Source organism: Hylobates moloch, unplaced genomic scaffold, assembly GCF_009828535.3.
Source record: "Hylobates moloch isolate HMO894 unplaced genomic scaffold, HMol_V3 SCAFFOLD_12, whole genome shotgun sequence".
NCBI lineage: Eukaryota > Metazoa > Chordata > Mammalia > Primates > Hylobatidae > Hylobates > Hylobates moloch.
This window is the reverse complement of record NW_026652287.1, coordinates 63067720-63086806: the sequence shown is the minus strand read 5'-3', so window position 1 is coordinate 63086806 and position 19087 is coordinate 63067720. Positions and strand designations below refer to the sequence as shown.

General features: G+C 41.7%; 1 protein-coding gene across 6 annotated transcripts; it reads right to left on the bottom strand.

Annotated features, from left to right (window-relative positions):
• Positions 1–5076: 5076 nt before the first annotated feature.
• Positions 5077–13781, bottom strand: ZNF302 (zinc finger protein 302). Of its 6 annotated transcripts, none has more exons than XM_032170433.2 (5): positions 13590–13761; positions 12634–12710; positions 8550–8670; positions 8209–8295; positions 5077–7217 (listed from the first exon to the last, which is right to left on the bottom strand). In XM_032170433.2, exons 2-5 carry the CDS (start codon positions 12640–12642, stop codon positions 6232–6234), a joined length of 1203 nt encoding a protein of 400 aa, XP_032026324.1. In that variant the 5' UTR covers positions 12643–12710; positions 13590–13761; the 3' UTR covers positions 5077–6231. The 6 variants fall into 6 exon arrangements, with proteins under 6 accessions (XP_032026324.1, XP_032026326.1, XP_058280892.1 ...); XM_032170435.2 differs by having other exon boundaries at positions 8209–8292; XM_058424909.1 differs by lacking the exon at positions 13590–13761 and adding an exon at positions 13762–13781 and having other exon boundaries at positions 6232–7217; positions 8197–8295.
• Positions 13782–19087: the final 5306 nt, after the last annotated feature.

Below are 19087 nucleotides of genomic sequence, written 5' to 3'. Positions count from 1 at the left end.
CTTCAGAGAATTTCCAGACTGCAATGCAGGAAGGGGGAATTCCAGGGAAAATCAGCAGTCTCTGATTTCCTGAGACAGAGTTAGGAGTCTACTGTGGCCAAGATGGCTACATTTTCAGGACAGGAGACTATAGAGGAGAGAGCTGCACAGAGAGATCTTCAGGGTTCTGCAGAAAGTCCCTGTTAAGTCCTCACTGAATACTGCTGTTTATGCATGTGAGAAAATAGCCCAAGACTAGGGAACAACCACCTGAAAGGAGCAGGGGAAGCAATGTCTGGAATTTACACAGGGCTGGAAATACTTTGTATTCCTAAAGCCAGAGAGGAATACCCTGGTTATTCATGGGGAGACAAGTAGATAACTCAAGAAAGGTATTATATAAAATTCACTTTGCATATGGCTGCCTTTGTGCCACCTAACAAAACTTGCAAAAAGTTTCCAATGGATTAAACTATTTCCAAATAACTTAACTGAGTAACAGAACAAAACTCAAGAATATTTGTAGAAATGCAGAGTTATCCAGCACCTAAAAAATTAAATTTCACAATATTTTGCATTGAAAAAAATAATTACCAGGCAGGCAAAGAAGCAGAAAAGCATAACCTATTATCAGAACAATCAACCAGTATAAACAGACCCAGAAATGACACACATGGTAGAATTGGTAAAGAAGTATATTAAAACAGTTATTAAAATTGTATGAAATGTTCAAGAGAGTAAAGGAACACTTGACAAAACACAGATGTATTTTTAAAAGACCCAAAAACATGTTTAGAAAAAAATACATGTTTTGGGAGGAAGTAGGATAAAATAGTTGAAAAGAATCCTCTAGTGATCATCCCCTCCTCCCTACAGAAACACCAAATTGAACAACTATCTATGCAAGAAAGCCCGGTTCATAAGAACCGATGTGAAGTACCACTCTCATAGAAGAGTCTTTTGATGCTTCTTCCTAGTGGCCCTCTGGGTGCTACTTAGCTATTGCCTCAGAGAATGTGAAGAGCAACATTACCCAGAAGGATGTGCTTCATATGTCCAAATGACAGCCTGGGACAGGAGTGTTTCCTGCAGCCTGCATTATCATGGGCTGGACTTTTGGTACTGCAAGGGTGAACTTTCATTTGTCACATGACTTGTCTGCCCACACCACCCAGTGGGTGCAGGATGCTCTTTGGGACCAAGTTAGGAAGGCTAGTAAGAAGGATAGGACCCATCTAGACACCTTTGCAGGGCCTGGGAGAGAGTTCAGCTGAGTCTGAAGTACTGATACAGTCGCTTCCCTCCTAGCACAGGTGTGTTAACTATCCCCCAGTCTCACATACTTGGACTCTTAACCACATGGCTGTGGCACACTGACATGGAAGATTGTGGAATCCTGGGATTCTTCAGGCCTTCTCTTCCTGCTGATAGGGTCACTGTCTGTCCAGAGTCCTAGACTTACATCAAGTATTACAAGAGAAAATTCCTCTTTCTGGAAATCAGTGGTATGTGGTGGGGAAGTATGAACTACAACTTCTTAGTACCCCCCACCATTCATGTACAGCGGCATGTGCAGATCCTCGGGAGAGGCATGGCCTGCAGAATCCAGAGACATGTTTGGATCGTGCTGTGCCCTATCTCAGGGCTGTGGCCTTGTGCAAGCTACTTTGCTACCTTTCACCTCCATTTTCCTAAGGAAGGCTTAAAGGGGAAATATTAACCATCATTCATTCTAGGTGAGAGTACCAGAGATGGCTAATGTGTAATGTGTGTTCCCAGTGCCCAGCACCATTCAGGGACCTTCTGGATGCTATTTCTAAAGAGAAACAGTCCTAGAAATGTGTCCTCTACTCCATCTTCCTTTGCTCACTGCTCTCCTGCCAAGCTGTCCTGATCATTCCAAGCTCTGACTTCCTAGTCTTTCCCTCTGCCTGGGACACTGAGTCCAGATCTCTGCAGTGCCTCTCCCTCTCCTCTCCTCCCTTGCATCCTTCCCTGTTCTGCACCAATGTCACCTACTAGGAGAGTCTTTTTTTTTTTTTTTGGCCTTGCTGGTTCTAGGTTAAGTATTTCTCATCTTCTGGAATCTTTGTGCAGGGAATGTGGCACACTTACAAAAGTAGAGATCAGGACTTGGTTGGGTTTTCCAGGGTGGTGTGGAAGCAAAGAGGCTAAATAACAATAATAGCTACATTTATTGAGCTCTGAGGGTAACTCGTTATGTAGCACCATTATGTAGCACTTCATTTAATCCCAATTTCCTCAGAGTTAGTTTCTATTATTCCTGCTTTACAGAAAAGGAACCCGAGATTTGGAAAACTTAAGTTACCTTCTCAGGGTCACACAACTCTTGGCAGAAACTCACACCCTGTACGTTGATCCCTTGAGCCTATGTTCTTTTTTCTTCACCACCATTCCTCCTCAGTGGGCTGAAGAAGCCTGGGGTGACACCTGACAAAGATTTTCTTTCACCAAACTCTACCCAGGCCCCTCTGAGCCTTCTTGAATATGCCTGTCAACTGTGGCCTATTAAGACTTGAACAACACTAATATTTTCTAATGACTCCTAAAGTGCCTTTCCAAAAAACTCAAGGCTGTCCAAAGAATTTCCTCCAGCCAACACCTGAAGATAAGGCCCCTGTCTCCCAGCCTCTGTGGGAGGATATGAGCCTAACTCTAAAGTGCCAGTACCAAACCCAGATAGACTGCACATAGACCAGCCCCCTCCCTTCCTAATTTTTCACTTTTCTGACTCCACTGAACCCCTCCTCACCACCCCCTATTTCTTCACCCTCCCTTTAACATACTCATTTACCTTTGTACAAATCAAAGCTGAGTTGACTTCATGCCAAATTCCTTTCCGCATTGCAATAGTTGTTATCAATCAGTCTGTTCTCACCACTGTCATTAATGTCCAGCTTTGTTCGTCTTTGACACACCTAGTGAGCTTTGCAAGGTAGGCAGGCCTCCCTCGGCAGGTAAGCGTGGTAATAAATGGGGTATGGGACACATTCTAGGCAGAAGGAGTGGCATGGCCAAAGGAAATATTTTTTGTTCAATGAGGCAAGAGATCCCGTATGGTTGCCAAAAGAAATCCCAGTCTTCTGAGATCTGTCCTAGGAGGGCAACATTTTGTGGTCTTTTACTAAATGTTCAAATGTAGCCTATATTCCTAAGATGTGTGACTCTGAGAGAGACTCAGATCACTAGCACAAAGATGATTACAGCCTTTACCTTACAGTATGTGGGAAGATTATTAAAAGCAGGAAAAACACGGCAACAAACTTCCATGCAAAGGCACTTTGTTGCTTGCTTTATAAATCTCTTAATTCTCACAACCACCTGGTAAGATGAGAAATATTTTTGTTCTGATGGAGACATCGGGAAATGAAGTGACTTCCCCAAGTTTATAGAGTAAGCAAGCGACAGTCCCAATAGGCTGAATTCACACCTAGCAATTTTTGTCCAGAGCTGAGAGCATTTAATTGTCTGAATGCAGCACACAAAGCAAACACAAGGCACAGTGGCTGGTGCTATTAACGGTATTGTATTATGATCATTATAGTTTTTCCCTATTTTTTTGATGCCAGAGTGCCTACCCTCAGCACCTCTCGGGCCATACGGCCTTGTCATTGTCTTGTATCTTGCATTAATTACTTCTGCATATAAAGCTTTTTTCCTCTAACACAATTGCAATTTGTTTAAAAACTGACTCCCCCTCAGCAGCAAAGAATTAAGCTCCCAGGAAGTACTCAGTGATATGTGCATTGGTTCTTTCTAGATGTTTACCAGCAACTGAGTTCGAATCACATTTGACTGGCCCAAGGCTAACAAGAAAACGCTGACTTTCCAGGCATCGGTGACCTTCAATGACAAGCTGTAACCTCCATTCAGGAAGAGTGAGGGCAGTGGCACCCAGCCCACGGGACTCTGTACTCAGAAATGATGCCAAAGACCTGTAGTCTTCTGGTCTCAGTGGGTAAACCCTCCCCTTTCCTCCATGTGGAAGCCTGATGCCTCCTTCACTCGGCCCATTTGCCAACTCTGTAGGGCATCCTCCTTCCTTCTCACAGACCTGCTGAATTCTCATCTCATCTCCTATCTGGTCTCTTTGTTTCTCCTCAGGTTATTTTGGGCAAGAAACATACCCTCAAAATGGCTCAGATACTAAAGGATTTGTTGGAAGGAAACGGGGGTGTTTTGTAAATGCTCTCCCCCAAAAATGTGAAACAGTAAACAGATAAGAGTGACAAGTGATTAGATGTGACATCTGAGACCAGAATAATGAAGCAACCAAGAGAAGACGATGATGATGAAATCAATAGCTATAGCTAATACTTATTGAATGCTATTGAGAGGCCAGGCATTGTTGTAAACATTGTGCATCAATTAACTCATTTAATTTTCATAATAATGCTATGAAATAGGTTTATTACCATTTTACAGATGGAGAAACTACAGCATGTCACAGTGAAACAGTTTGTCCAAGGTCACAAAGCCAGTATACATGCAACTTGGATTTAAACCCAGGTAACAAGACTCCAAAGCTTAATGCTCTTCACACACACACACCTCGAAGCTCTTAAGGAGTATGGAGTGTTTCTTAAGTCCACAGAAGATGCTCAAGAAATGGTTAATAGGTATGATTGAGGAAACAGTATGTTGTCAGTGACACCATAACATTATTATTATATTCTGGACAAACAGTGTTAGTGTCCCCTAAGAACATGTGAAAAATGCAAATTCAAGTCAACTCATACAGAAACTCTAGGATTGAGGCTTAGCAATCTGTGCTTTCACAAGTCCTTCCAGTGATTTTTGACACACCACTAGAGCTCAGAACTACTAGATTCCTTTATCCCATCCCTGTGTAATACACATGAGTAATGCTCAGTAAATTTTCTTGAAATGTATTTAATTAAGCCTACTGGATATGGATTCAATAATCCTCACCAAAATACTGCTACTCTTAGTATAAAGAGCAGGCCATTTTTCTCTAAGTTTGCTAGTCTCCCACTAAAGGCTATACTAAGGCTAATCTTAGTGAAATTTTTTTTTTTTTTTTTTTGTCGGAAACAGTCACAGAGAAAGAGTTCATGATATACAAAATTATTTTATTAGATGCCAAACTTTTATAAACACCATTTTATTTCTTTTGCAGCTTTAATTTTTAACATTGTAACATTTACTGGCTCCTCTGGGTGACTAAATATCTTCACATGCCCACTAGCTAAAAAGAATTTCTAAGTAGAACTCAAATGAAACTGCAAGCTAGTGCTCTAAGAAATGCACACTTATGTTTATTTGCTCTCCTATAGAATCCTGTTTACAAATAGCATCACTGCAAAGATTTACATGGAATTTCTAAATCCTTCAGGTTGCTCTACCATTCATCTTCTGATGTCTGGCAAGATAAACACTCTTAGTGAACACTTTGCTGCATCTCTTAAATGAGATTTGTCTCCAGTTTATTTCCTATAGAATAAGGGATACACTTGGAACTGAACAATTCCTTCAATTTCTAAAGTTTCCACATTCATACAACTTTTCTCCTGTAGGAGTTTGTAGGAGATTCCTATTGCCTATAGTCTTTCCCATATTTGCTACATGTACACAGATTTTAACTGGTGTGAGTATACTTATGTCAATTAAGGGATTAATACTGACAAAGGCTTTCCCACATTTACTGACTTCATATGATTTCTCTACAGTATAAACTCTAACAAAAACATCTGCATCATTGCTAAAAGTCTCCCATGTTCACCACCTTCATACAACTTTTCCCCAGTATAAATTTTTCTGACGTTAAATAAGGGAGGATCTATGAATGAAGTTTACCATGATAAACACTGCTTCTCTTCTGTAAGATTTCTCACATGTATAGGGATTCATATGACCTAAAGGCTTTTCCACACTTACCACACTATTGGGTTTCTCTCCATTATGTACTCTTTGATGGGCAGTAAGATTTGAGCCTTTGCTAAAAGCTTTCCCACACTCACTGCATTTATATGGCTTTTCTCCAGTATGAATTCTCTGATGTACAGTAAGGTTTGAACTACAGCTGAAGGTCTTCCCACATTTAATACATTTGTAAAGTTTCTCTCCAGTATGAATTCTGTGATGTTGAAGCAGGGATGACCTATGACTAAAGGCTTTCCCACATATACTGCATTCATAGGGTTTCAATCTGATGTGATTTCTCAAATGCATATTCAATGATTCAAGCTGGTTGAAGGATTTCCTGCATTTCTAAACTTCAAAGGGTTTTTCTTCAGTATGAATACTCTGATGCTGAACAAGAAATGAGAAGCTACTAAAGACTTTGAGACATTTGTTGCATTCATATTTTTTCTTCATACTGTGAATTCTTTGATGTTGAGTAAGGTGTGAGCTACAGCAGAAAGCTTTCCCACATTCTCTACACTCATAAGGTTTCTCTCCAGTATGGCTTTTCTGATGGTGAATGAGAGATGAACTATGAATGAAGGCCTTTCCACATATACGACACTCATAGCGTTTTTCTTGCGTATGAATTCTTAGATGCTGAATGAGAAGGGACACACGACTAAAAGACTTTCCACAGTTCATACATTCATATGGTTTCTCTCCAGTGTGAGTGCTCTGATGGTTAGTAAGTGATGAGCCATGGCTAAAGGCCTTCCCACATTCAATACATTTGTAAGGTTTCTCTCCACTATGACTTATCTGATGTCGTGTAAGGGATGAGCCATGGCTAAAAGTCTTCCCACATTCACGACATTCATAGGGCTTCTCTCCTGTATGAATTCTCCAGTGGCGATTGAGGATTGACTGTTTGCCAAAGGCTTTCCCACATTCACTGCATGTATAGATTTTCTCTCTATTACAAGTCTGGGGAAGGGTAAGAGATTTGCTCTGGTTGAAGGCTGCCCCACTTTTATTAGAATTTAAAAGTTTCTTTCCACCATTTATTCTCTCACTTTTTATAACTGACTTTTTTGATAAATTCTTCTTTAATATATCATATTTGTGTGAATTCCCTTCAGCAGAATTGTTTTGTGGTTCAGAAAGAGTAGACTTTGAATGAAAGGTGCTTCTAAATATGTCACATCCTGTATATTCCAAATTCTTATTAGAATTTGAAAATTCATAACTTTGTTTTACAACTTTTTCTGTTGTTACTGGTTGGGGTGAATCTTCATCATAAATATCCTTCTTTGTTGATAATTCCTTGTTTTCCCATCTTGATTCCCAATCTGAAATATATCAAGAAAGCAAAGCACTGCTTTTTCTTTCTTTTTTTTTTTTTTTACTTCTTGAAAAGTAATTAGGAATTAGGAGAATTGGATAAGAAATGAAGCCCCCAGAAAACACATAGCTCTGACAACTCAAATATTTCAGTGACTTCTGAACAATGCTCAAATGGAGCAGAGAATACAAAGTTCACAGAAGCAGGAACAGAGTGTGATAAAGGAAATGGGTAAACTATACGAAATGGATAAAATAGTATGGAAAACAGGAAACTATCAGAAATAAGATGTGGAAGGCATTCAGGATTACAAATCATCATTTTGTGCCTATATTCATATGGGAAAGATTGCATTTTGTTTCATAGCCTTTTTCTCCAACCTTCCATTAATTTCAATTTGCTGCTGGATTATCAAGCTTAAAATACAGAATTGATACTACTACATTAAACAACTGCAGTAAAAACAAAGTAATCTAAATGCTCTTTATAGCTGACAAAGATTTAGGCTTTCTGAGGTTATGAAGAAACTGTGTGAATCATATTATTTCTCGAACATTAGAAAATATTATTCCTAGAAACATATATTTATATGTCCCTTATTTCCTCTAATATGTTCATATTTCATCTACAAAGCTCAGCTTTAGAAAAGTGATTTTCCATCTAACTGACAGCTTTTCTTAGCTTAAAACTATTAGTATATTTTTCTTAAGTAGAATTAAGAAAGAACAAATTGTCTTACTTTGTCATGAATATAGTAACAATTTGAATTATTATGATGGCAAAACCCTTAACCTTGATTAGGTGACATGAGTGATACAGATAATAATTTGAGAGGGAAGAACAATTGTTTTGAAAATCTAAGCTAAATATCCCTCAATTTTTCATTTCTATCTGAGATCTTTGAAGACAGTATCCCTAAAATGCCTCCACACTCACTATAAACATCTTTAACAAAATCTTCCTTTGTTTTGTTCACCATGACTCACCTGGAATCATACCTTTTGACAGTTTTTTCTCCACCGTCCAGGGCTCTTTTCCATCCTCCAATAACATGATCACATATGGCTTAGTTATGGAAAGACCTGCTTACAGGAAGAATATAGAATTGTTTAAGCTATGGTCCTCTATTATGAGAGGCCATCACAAGAGGGACCACAGGAATGGATGAAGGGTGTTCAATGGAATGGAAAGATAAGCTTCAGGCAGGGCACAACAGAGCTGCACATTTCCTTGGGAGCATGGTACAGAAATTCAGCCATTCCCTTAGGAGGATCTCCAGCAATTCAGGGTGGCAAAAGAAAGGTGTCCCCTATTGGAGTGGATGGGGTGATATCCTTACCTACAGAGACCAGGTTCTCATAATTCTGGACCATCACATCCTTGTATAAGTCCCTCTGAGCAGAATCTAGGCATGCCCACTCTTCATGAGAGAAGTCTATAGCCACATCACTAAATGTCACCTGAAATAGCAAATATATTTAGGCTCAGCCATAGCCCAGGCCTCTTCTGTCACTGAAGAAGGGGTAAAATCAGCCGGCTTGTGGAAGAAATGGAACAAGATTCAGGAGTTGTGACAATGATTGGGAATGTGATGTCAGGTAAGTAATAATAGGACAGTTATGTAGTTGGAATTATCATACAATAAAGCGGACAGTTATGTGCTTAGAATTTTTATACAATGAGAATGAGAGACAAATATGAGAGCTTTGCTTCAGTAATTTTGTTAAAAGTTTAGAATTATATGAATTTTTAAAAATCAACATTTGACATTTGACAGCACAGAGTCAAGTATTTAGTTATATATTTTATAGCTGACATGCTAGCTAAGTAATTAAAAATAAGGCTAAAGCGATTGTCTCTCAAATGGGATACTCAGGAAGATTCACTAAATCCCACAAAAAATGGGTTCAGAAAAAAAAAGACATCTTAATATTAAAGACTGATAGACATATGGTTTGATTATGTTCCCCAAAAAAGCATGTATTGAACTTAATCACCATTCTAATAGTATTGAGAGGTTAGATCTTTAGGAGACGATTGGGCCTTGAGGACTGTGCCCTCATGAATAGATTAATGTCATCATCGGGGGAGAGGGTTCCTTATTTAAAAAAATGAGTTCTGGCCCCCTTTGCCTCTCTCTCTTCTCTTTGCCCATCCACCACAAAAGGACACAGCAAGAAGGCCCTTGCCAGATGCTTGCCCTTGATCTTGGACTTCCTAGGCACCAAAACCATGAGAAGTCAATTTTCATTATTTATAAACTACTCACTCTGGGGTATTTGTTACAGCAGCACAAATGGACTAAAACATACACATAATTGATTCATAAACAAAAAAGAAAAATATATTTGTGTATACTTAAACTTTGTACCGACAAACATTTAATAATTAAAATATGAGACTCCTGGGTGAAAAGACTGAAGGATGGTTTCATGTCATAGATCAGGGGTCTAACACCCGGGCCACGGACTCGTACTGGTCTGTGGCCTTTAGGAACTGGGCAACACAGCAGGAGGTGAGTGGCAGGAAAGTGAGCATTACCACCCAAGCTCCGCCTGCTGTCAGATCAGCTATGGCATAGATTCTTATAGGAGCACAATCCCTACTGTGAACTGCACATGCAAGGGATCGAAGCTGCACGCTCCTTATGTGAATCTAACTAATGCCTGATGATCTGAGGTAGAATGGTTTCATCCCCAAACCACCACCTCCACCACCTCCCACTTCCGTGGAAAAATTGTCTTCCACGAAACTGGTCCCTGGTGTCAAAAAGGTTGAGGACTCCTGCCACAGACAGTCCTTAAATAGGACCTGGAAGGGGGAAAAAAAAAGAGTAGATTTCAAAGAAAATATTCTAAGGAAATGCTCACAGATGTGCTTAGAAATTCTTCTCAATAGTACTCATTTCACAGTATTATTTAAAATAGTAAAACTTTAGAAGCTTAAATATTCAGTAATAGCTTATTGGCTAGTCAAATTATAATATGTGCAAAAAGTACAGCCATTTAATACAGAGTTATTACTGTCTGTGATTTGTAAAACAGACTGCTCTACTGTGGTAATTTTTTAGCTCTGAGAGTTCATTCAGTATTGTATTACTTTATTTGGATATTTTGCATGCATGTTCACCAGTGACACGGATCTTTGGTTTTAAAGGCAGAATTTACTTTTCTCAGGTTTGGGGAAAATAATTAAAATTCGAATCTCCTTCCAATGGCAGAAAATCATCTCCACAAACGTAGAAAAAAAAAGAAAGCAGTTTTATTACTGAATAAGCTAAATCAGACCTTGATGCACTTCAAAAGCAATCCACTATTGAGATGAAAAGGATAGGAAGAAATCTCATCTTTTTATATAGGCAAGCAGATACAATCCAACACACATGTTTTCCAAATAAACAATAACTTATCCTCAAGTAAGATTTGACAGTTCAATTTGCTACACAAAATTTCTTCTAAATTCACCTGTTAATTGGAGTTGCCACTGTGTTAATTGCCTATATCCCAAATAAAAATAACATTTCTCATATCTTTGACAAACCAGTCATTACAACTTAGAGCCAGGGATGCTTCTTTCTTCCCCTTCAGTTGCCTGGGCAGTTTGAGATGTTCACTCATCTCAGTTCCCAAAAGAACATAGGATATCTATCCTAGCACTTATTTAAATTTCCTATGCTTTCTTACTTTTCTACCAGTGCCACAATCTTCAATACAGGAGCCACTAGCCAACTTGGCTACAACATTTAAATTAATTAAAATGTAAAAATAAAATAATTAAGTAAACTTTAAAATTTATTTCCTCCATTGCTTAAGCCACAGTTCAAGTACTCAATAGTCATACAGGGCTGGTGGCTACCGTACTGACCAGTACACATGCAGAGCACTTCCACCACTGCAGAAGTTCTCTTAGACAATACTGCACTAGATCATGAAGTCCTGTGTGTCAGTGTACACCAAAATCCATGTACAACTTTTCCTAACAGGTACTTCATAAGTGTTTAGAAGATGAACCAATGAATGGTTTTGGCATTAGTTCACTTTAGCCTTTACTTTTCTTTTCTTTTAAGAGGCAGGTTCTTGCTCTGTCACCAAGCTGGAGTGCAGTGACATAATCATTGCTCACTACAGGCTTACACCAGAGGGCTCAACAAATCTTCCCACCTCATCAGCCTCCCGAGTAGCTGGGACAACAGGCATGCACCACCACACCAGTTTTTCAATTCTAATTATCTAATTATTCCAGGAAAACAGACTTCACCCAAGCTGTACATCTGCTACTTACATCCCCTTCTGTGCAAGCTTCACCTTCCATGCCATGATTCTACCCCACCAGTTCTTCATTACTCATCTTATTAACTCCACAATTACTTACTAAGCATCCATTTGGTGCCAGGTACCACTCTGGGTACTGAAGCTATAACAGTCAACAAAAAAGAAAAAACATTCCTCCCACCAGGAACAGACAATGAGCACGTGCATATACTGAACACACAGTACATCAGCTAGTGAGTGACACGCGCCATGGAAAATAAAGCAGTGATGGAGGAGTGGAAGCGCTAGGCGAGGGAAGGTGACTGCAATTGCAAACAGGCGTTCAGGGAAGCTGTTCTGAGAAAGTAACCACGGAAGAAACACAGGAGGTAAGGATGCAAGCTTGTGCGTATGTGGGGGAAGAATATTCCACGCGGATGGCACAGCAACCGGTGACAGTGGCTGGAGCTCACAGGAATGAGGAGGCAGAGAAGGAAGGTGGGATCAGGGAGGTAATGGCCTAATTGTACAAACAGGTCATTGCAGAAGTGACTCAGAGCCACTGAAAAATTTTAGGTTGAGGAATGACAGGAATTTATATAGCAATAGGATGACGGTAACAGCTGTACTGAGAAGAGACTGATGAGGGTTAAGGGCAGATGCTGGGAATCCAGCTAGGAGGCTACTGCAATAATCCAGGTGGTTCGGACTGGGGTGGTAGTGGTGGTGGTGGTGGTGATGGGCTAACTAATGGTCAGATGCTGTATACGGTGTATCGTTTAGATCCAACTAGAGGACCCGAATATGAGTTATAAGTCAAAAGGAAGAATCAAGGATGACTCCAAACATCTCTTCACTTGAGATCACATGGTACAGTTTTGACAACCATAAACCAAATAACCTTACATTCCAAAGTTGCATTGTGAATTACAGTTTAAAAATTTTGGCAATCTAGAAAGTCTTCTAGCGAAAACCGTAGAAAAGAGGAACACTGGGTGATAAGGACAATACCTTGGAGCTCTCCTGTGGGCTCAATCCTTCCTATAGTGAAAGGAACCACAGATCTAGGCCCTTAAATGGACTTGATTAGGTGGGAACAGGCAGGAGAAGCAAAGCAAACACACAGAGGCCTAATAAAGTGTTTCAGGAAGATTTGGGGATACACCGACTTACCTGAGACATTATTCGGCAATTTCCAATGGCCAACAGAGTCCCCTTTCCAGGTTCTTATCTTAGAGATGGGCAGTGTCCTGAGGGCACAGAAGGGCAGGAAAAGGCAGTCATGAAAAATCAGGCTTATCTTGCGGCACCTGTGACACACCATAATGGAAAGACACACTGGTAATCACTCTCCGGAGCGTCAGTCTCTCCCTGGGAACGAACAGGGTGTTTCTCCGCAAGGGCTAACCATTTACCAGGTGCCACCTGCGGGGAAAATCAATTATTCTGTATATAAAAGACTCAAAACAACGGTAACAACTTTATCAGCTCGTTCACTCTTCACCACATTGCAAGGTAGGCATTCACATTATTCCAGATTTTTTTTTTTTTTTTTGAGACAGAGTCTCGTTCTGTCGCCCACGCTGGAGTGCAATGGAACGACCTCGGCTCACTGCAACCTCTGCCTCCCGGGTTCAAGCGATTCTCCTGCCTCAGCCTCTTGAATAGCTGGGATTATAAACACGTGCCACCACGCCCAGCTAATTTTTTTTTTTTGTATTTTTAGTAGAGACAGGGTTTCACCATGTTGGTCAGGCTGGTGTAGTGGCTTACGCCTTTAATCCCAGCACTTCGGAAGGCGGAGGCGGGAGGATCGCTTGAGGTCGAGTTCTAAACCAGATTTTTTAATGAAGACAAAACTGAAATTCCGAGATGCTGAACCCGTTTGTTCAAGGTTGCACAACTGAAAGCGCCGGCTTCATGACGACATAACCCAAAAAATACTGTGGCTGGCGTCTGCTCTGGCGCCCACTTCGCTCTTACAACAGTGCCAAGGGGTCGGCGCCGTCATCACCCCGCGTTTACACGGCTCAACAGGAAGGCCAGGAAATGCCCAAGACCCCGGCCGGGGTCAAACCGCGGCGCGGACCCAGGGCCTGAGCCCCGCCGCCGCCGGGACCCACACTTGCCGGAGTCCTCAGCAGGGCCTCGCCGTCCCGCAGGCGCCCCGAGCCCGCGTCTCCGCGGACCTGACGCGCCGCGTACCTGGTGAGCGGGTAACGGCGGTCGGGAACGACACTGCCCCAAACCGTTCCTTAGCTTGGAAGCCGCCGCCAGGCCTGAGGCTATCGCGGGACTGACCCAGTGCACCGCCCACAGCGAACCACATTTCCCAGAATCCTCCGCCTGCGGGACAAACATCCCAGGAGCCGCGAACCGCCGGCACCGGAAGACCACACTTCCCAAGGGTCTCTGCGGCTGCGCGGACCTGGTGCCCCGCGGGCAAACCAGTCACGGCTTGGTAAGTAGCTAAACCGCCTGGGGCCGTCGACCCACAGCCGGCCAACTAGGACCGTACGCAAATTGTCCTGGGGCACACAGTCGTCCTCTGGTGAACGACACACCTCGGAACCAAGGGACACCCTCTATTTATAAGGGCCATGGCGCCTGGACCAAGAAATTACATTTCCCAGAAAACTCTGCAGCCTTGCCAAGGTCTTCCGGGTCATTCCTGCGCTCACACAAACGTTTCCCTCCGAGACATGGGCAGCCCTTGCTGGTACCACGCAAGTGCTCGCCTTTGCTAGCAAAGGGGCTCCGCTCATCCCCAAACCCTGCTGCTATGCTGTTCACCTTCAGAGGTCTTTTTGTTTTTTTGGCACTCATTTGCCCAAGACGATAGCTCACAAAACGCTCTGTGGCCCGACTGTCACGACTGTAGTTCGCCAACCAAGGGCATTTCCTGGAAATGCAAGGGGACACGTATCTGTGACACTAACGGCCGTTCTGACGTGCGTTACGCCTCCTGGAAGGACTTGGAAATACTGAACTTGAGTGAGCACTGGGAGGATGGAGACCCTCATCCTGGGAGGAGTCACTCCTCCCGCAGCCATCAGAGCCTGACGCCCCCTCTCCCTAGAAGTGCTTCCTAGGCTTTGACCTTTCCCGGTCCACCCAAAAGTGCAATGGACCTCTCTGTATGCAAGCCAGAGCAGTCTACTGTTTGTGTATATTTGGGTTGTTTACTTTCTTTTTAACACTTAAATGTTAATTGACTTCACTCATTTTTAAAATTATAAATAGTGTGGCTATAGACTTTTTTGTACTTAATAAGTACTGACCTGCATGATCTTCGTGAAGCAGTGCTTCTGTTACCAGAAAGGGGTCCCAATGCAGACTCCAAGAGAGAGTTCTTAGAGCTCACGCAAGAAAAAATCTGTGGGAGACCACAGTGCAAAGCCAAAACAAGTGTATTAAGAAAGTAAAGAAATAATGGGTACTCCACTGTTAGAGCAGCAGCTTGGGCTGCTGGACTAGGGATACTTGTAGTTATTGCTTGATGATATGCTAAACAAGGGGTGGATTATTCATGAGTTTTCCAGGAAAGAGGTGGGCAATTTCAAATTCCTGGAGCTGAGGGCTTCCCAGCTTTTTGAACCATACAGGGTAACTTCTGAACCTTACCATGGCATTTGTAAATTGTCATGGCACTGATGAGAGTGTCTGTTAGCGTGCTAATGCATATAATTAGCATATAACTGAGAGGTGAAGCCAGCTGGGCTTCTGGATGGGGTGGGGCCTTGGAGAACTTTTCTGTATAGCTGAAGGATTGTAAATGCACCAATCAGCACTCTGTGTCTAGCTAAAGGTTTGTAAACACACTAATCACTCTGTAAAAACACACCAATCAGCGCTCTGTGTCTAGCTAAAGGTTTGTAAATGCACCAATCAGCACTCTGTAAAAACGGACCAAACAGCACTTTGTAAAATAGACCAATCAGCGCTCCGTAAAATGGACCAATCAGCAGGATGTGGGTGGGGCCAAATAAGGGAATAAAAGCTGGCCACCCAAACAACCAGCGGCAACCGCGCTGGGGTCACTTTCCACGGTGTGGGGTATTTGTTCTTTCACTCTTTGGGTCTGTACTACCTTTATGAGCTGCAACACTCACCCCGAAGGTCTGCAGCTTCACTCTTGAAGCCAGTGAGACCACGAACCCACTGGGAGGGACGAACAACTCCAGACACGCTGCCTTTATGAGCCATAACACTCACTGTGAAGGTCTGCAGCTTCACTCCTGAAGCCAGCGAAACCATGAACCCACCGGGAGGAACAAACAACTCCAGCACGACTCCGGACGCACCGCCTTTATGAGCTGTAACACTCACCGCGAAGGTCTGCAGCTTCACTCCTGAAGCCAGCGAGACCAGGAACCCACCAGAAGGAACCAATTCCGGACACATAACAAGCAGTGACGACACCAAAGGTCAGTCTCCTCGCCATCTTGATTTTGGTGGGTTTTGGCCAGCTTCTTTACTGCAACCTGTTTAACCAGCAAGGCCTTTATGACCTGACCTGTAGCTTGTGCCGACTTCTAATTTTATCCTGTGACTTAGAATGCCTTAAGTGTCTGGGAAGTAGGTCTCAGCCTTATTTTACCCAGGCCCTATTCAAGATGGAGTCGCTCTGGTTTAAACACCTCTGACACTTCTACCTTGGTGTATCCTGTGGGTATGGTGGTGAATTCCTATAGCAGCCACAGTTTTAAAAAACACTGGCATCAGCTGGCTTCCTCTCAAAGCTTAGAGTATGTAATAAGGAAAGTCTGGATTGTGCAAAGTATGTTCCCATCTATGATTTTACTGTACAATGATGAATTGTTTTCCAAAGTTGTACCAATTTTCACTCCTACCAGAGTTTATGGTTATTTTGCTTGCCAACTCTTACTGCCAACACTCTGTGAGACTTTAAAAGTTTAATAATCTACTAGGTGTGAAATAGTAACTCACTGTGGCTTAAAGTTGCATTTTTTAATTGTTAATGAGATTGAGAATCTTTTTGAATGTCTCTTGGTCTTAGTATTCCCTTCTCTGAGAATTGCAGGCCTTTTGGTCAATGTTCTTTTGGAATGATGACTTTTTTAATATTAAAATGCAAGAGACATAGGAAGAAATGAGGTTTGAGATAGTGAGATAATGCAGTGACTAGGTTATTAAGATCGTTTCCCACTTAGAATCCTGGGCTTTCAACTGAAATAGTAACTGAATGTGTTTTCTGGAGTTTGGCATAATGTTTCTGGTTATGAAATTCTTAAATTCTTTCCTGCTTGGGATTTGCTGAACAACTTGAATCTGTGACGTGTCATCTTTGGTGCTCAGCAAACTCTTCCTCTCTCATATATTGCCCCTTCACCATTGTTTCTCTGCTTTGAGAACCCTAATTCGTTATGAGGCAGGTGTTACCACTCTATCCTCCAGGTGTCTTAAATTCTCTGTAATTTTTGTCCTTCAATCTCTGTGTTGCGTTCTGGATAATTTATTCCGATCTATTGCCCATTCATAATTGTCTCTCCAGGACATTTTAATTTCAATTTTTCAATTTTTTTAACATGGTAGGTATAGTTGCTTCATAATATGTATCGGATAATAACAATAACTGAAGATTTTATGGGACCCTTTGGGTGTTTATTTCCAAATTCTTCAATCAGTTTGCTTTGCTTCCTTTTTTGTTATCTTTGTCCTTGAAAAGAGATTCCCTGTAGCTTTCCCATATCCTTAGATGAAAGTGCCTTTCTCTTCTAGAGATTATATAATTTTTTTTTTTCAGACAAGACCAGGATCCCTATCACTCTGGAACCACTTTAAACAACACTTAAGACATAAAGTCCCTGCTCAGTCCATCCAGAAAAGCTTACATAGGGATTCTTCATTGTTTCTGCTTTTCCTCATAATCTCACTGGAAGAATTATGGTGGCTTCCCATTATGAGTCCTCAGATATTTGGAATATGAGTTAAGTTCATGAGTGGAGAGAGGGCCAACATTAAAGGACTAGATGTGACTCAGGGCATAGGCGAGAAGGACTTTAAATGGAGGGCTAGTCCTTTTGTTTCAATAGCTATGTCTGGCCATCTCGTAAAAAGCATTCCTGTGAAGTTAAACCCCTAACTTGAGAATGCCCCATCGTTAGGGAAGCAGGAGTATAGGAGAGCCAGAGGATGCCATTTTAAGTATAGTTCCATTTTGAGACTAGCAAAGTACATTCCTTGTCGGTCATGGCCCCTAGTCATGGGGTGTTTATAGTTGAGGAAACAGCCTAAAGAAACCTACAGGGACACTCCTACAACAGTGCAGAGTCCAGATGTCCCAATACCCGTAACAATATATGCTTTGAAGATAATAGCTATGTTTTGATGTACTTACACACTGGAATGTCCAGGTTAGTTTAAGTGAATACTGTAATAAATTTTTTTATTCTGCCTGCTCACCCACACATAGACCCAGCTTAGCTTAGTTTTTTCATAGATAAGACCCCTATATAAGAAAAACTTAAAGCCAGTGCATTCCTCCTCTTGTTTTCTGAGGGCCTCCTGCTCACTAATGGTGTAGCTTCTAATAAACTTGATTCTTTCACTGCACTCTGCAACACATCTTAAATTCCTTCCTGAACAAGATCCAAGAACCCTCTCGGGGTCTGGATCGAGACCCCTTTTCCAGTGACACCCTGACTTGCGTTGTTAGCAGAAGGGTTAGAGGCACTGGAATAGAGAATGAGGAGCAGAAATCAGGGGTGTGAGGTAGAGAGAATCATAGGCATAAGCAAGTCTGACTTAAACAAATATGCCAGATACTTGAGAAAGAAAGTGAGGCAGAGAGAGACAGCAATAAGGAGAAACTAAAACACATTACATGCAATACTCAACCCACTCCCTTCCACTAGCTCTTAGCTGCCTTCTGTCCCTTTCCTATTTAAAATAATGTAATGTTTACAATCAGTAATTTTTGCTGTTGGGATTTATCTGGTCAAGGGCACATTTTAGAATATAAACTTTGGAGAAGAAAAGCCAGTTTATGCTGATGCAGAAGCTGTTTAAGATTCAGGGTGTGCTACGATGTGAATGTCTGTCCCCCGCCCCCGCCACGGAATTCATATGCTGAAACCGAATCCCCAATGTGACAATATTAACAGGTGAGGCCTTTGAGGAAATGTTAAGTCATGAGGCTGGAGTTCTTATGAATGGATTGATGTCCTTATAAAAGAGGCCCAAGCTTGTTTGCTCCTTTTGCCATGTGAGGTTATGGAAGAAGGTGTCGTATATGAAGGGAGACAAAGTTTCAGATTTGTGTTTTGGTGAAAGTTTAGGTTCAAATGAGTCCCATATTAATGATTAGATTTCAACATAGGAATTTTGGGGGGATACAAATATTCAGACCACAGCAAAAGCCATTGGTAGACACATCGGCCCTTGGGACTATGAGGGATTTTAGATTTTAATGAGCTCATTATAAATCCCATTAATTTATCTTGACCAAGGGATAAAGATGGACACCCAGGAATCTCCACAGATAAGACTAGAGCTATGCTAGGCCACTATCTTATTACACGACAGCACAACATACAAAATAAATTGTAGATGCTGCTAAATTTATAGATTAAATGCCTATAGATAGAAAGAACTATCTCAAATC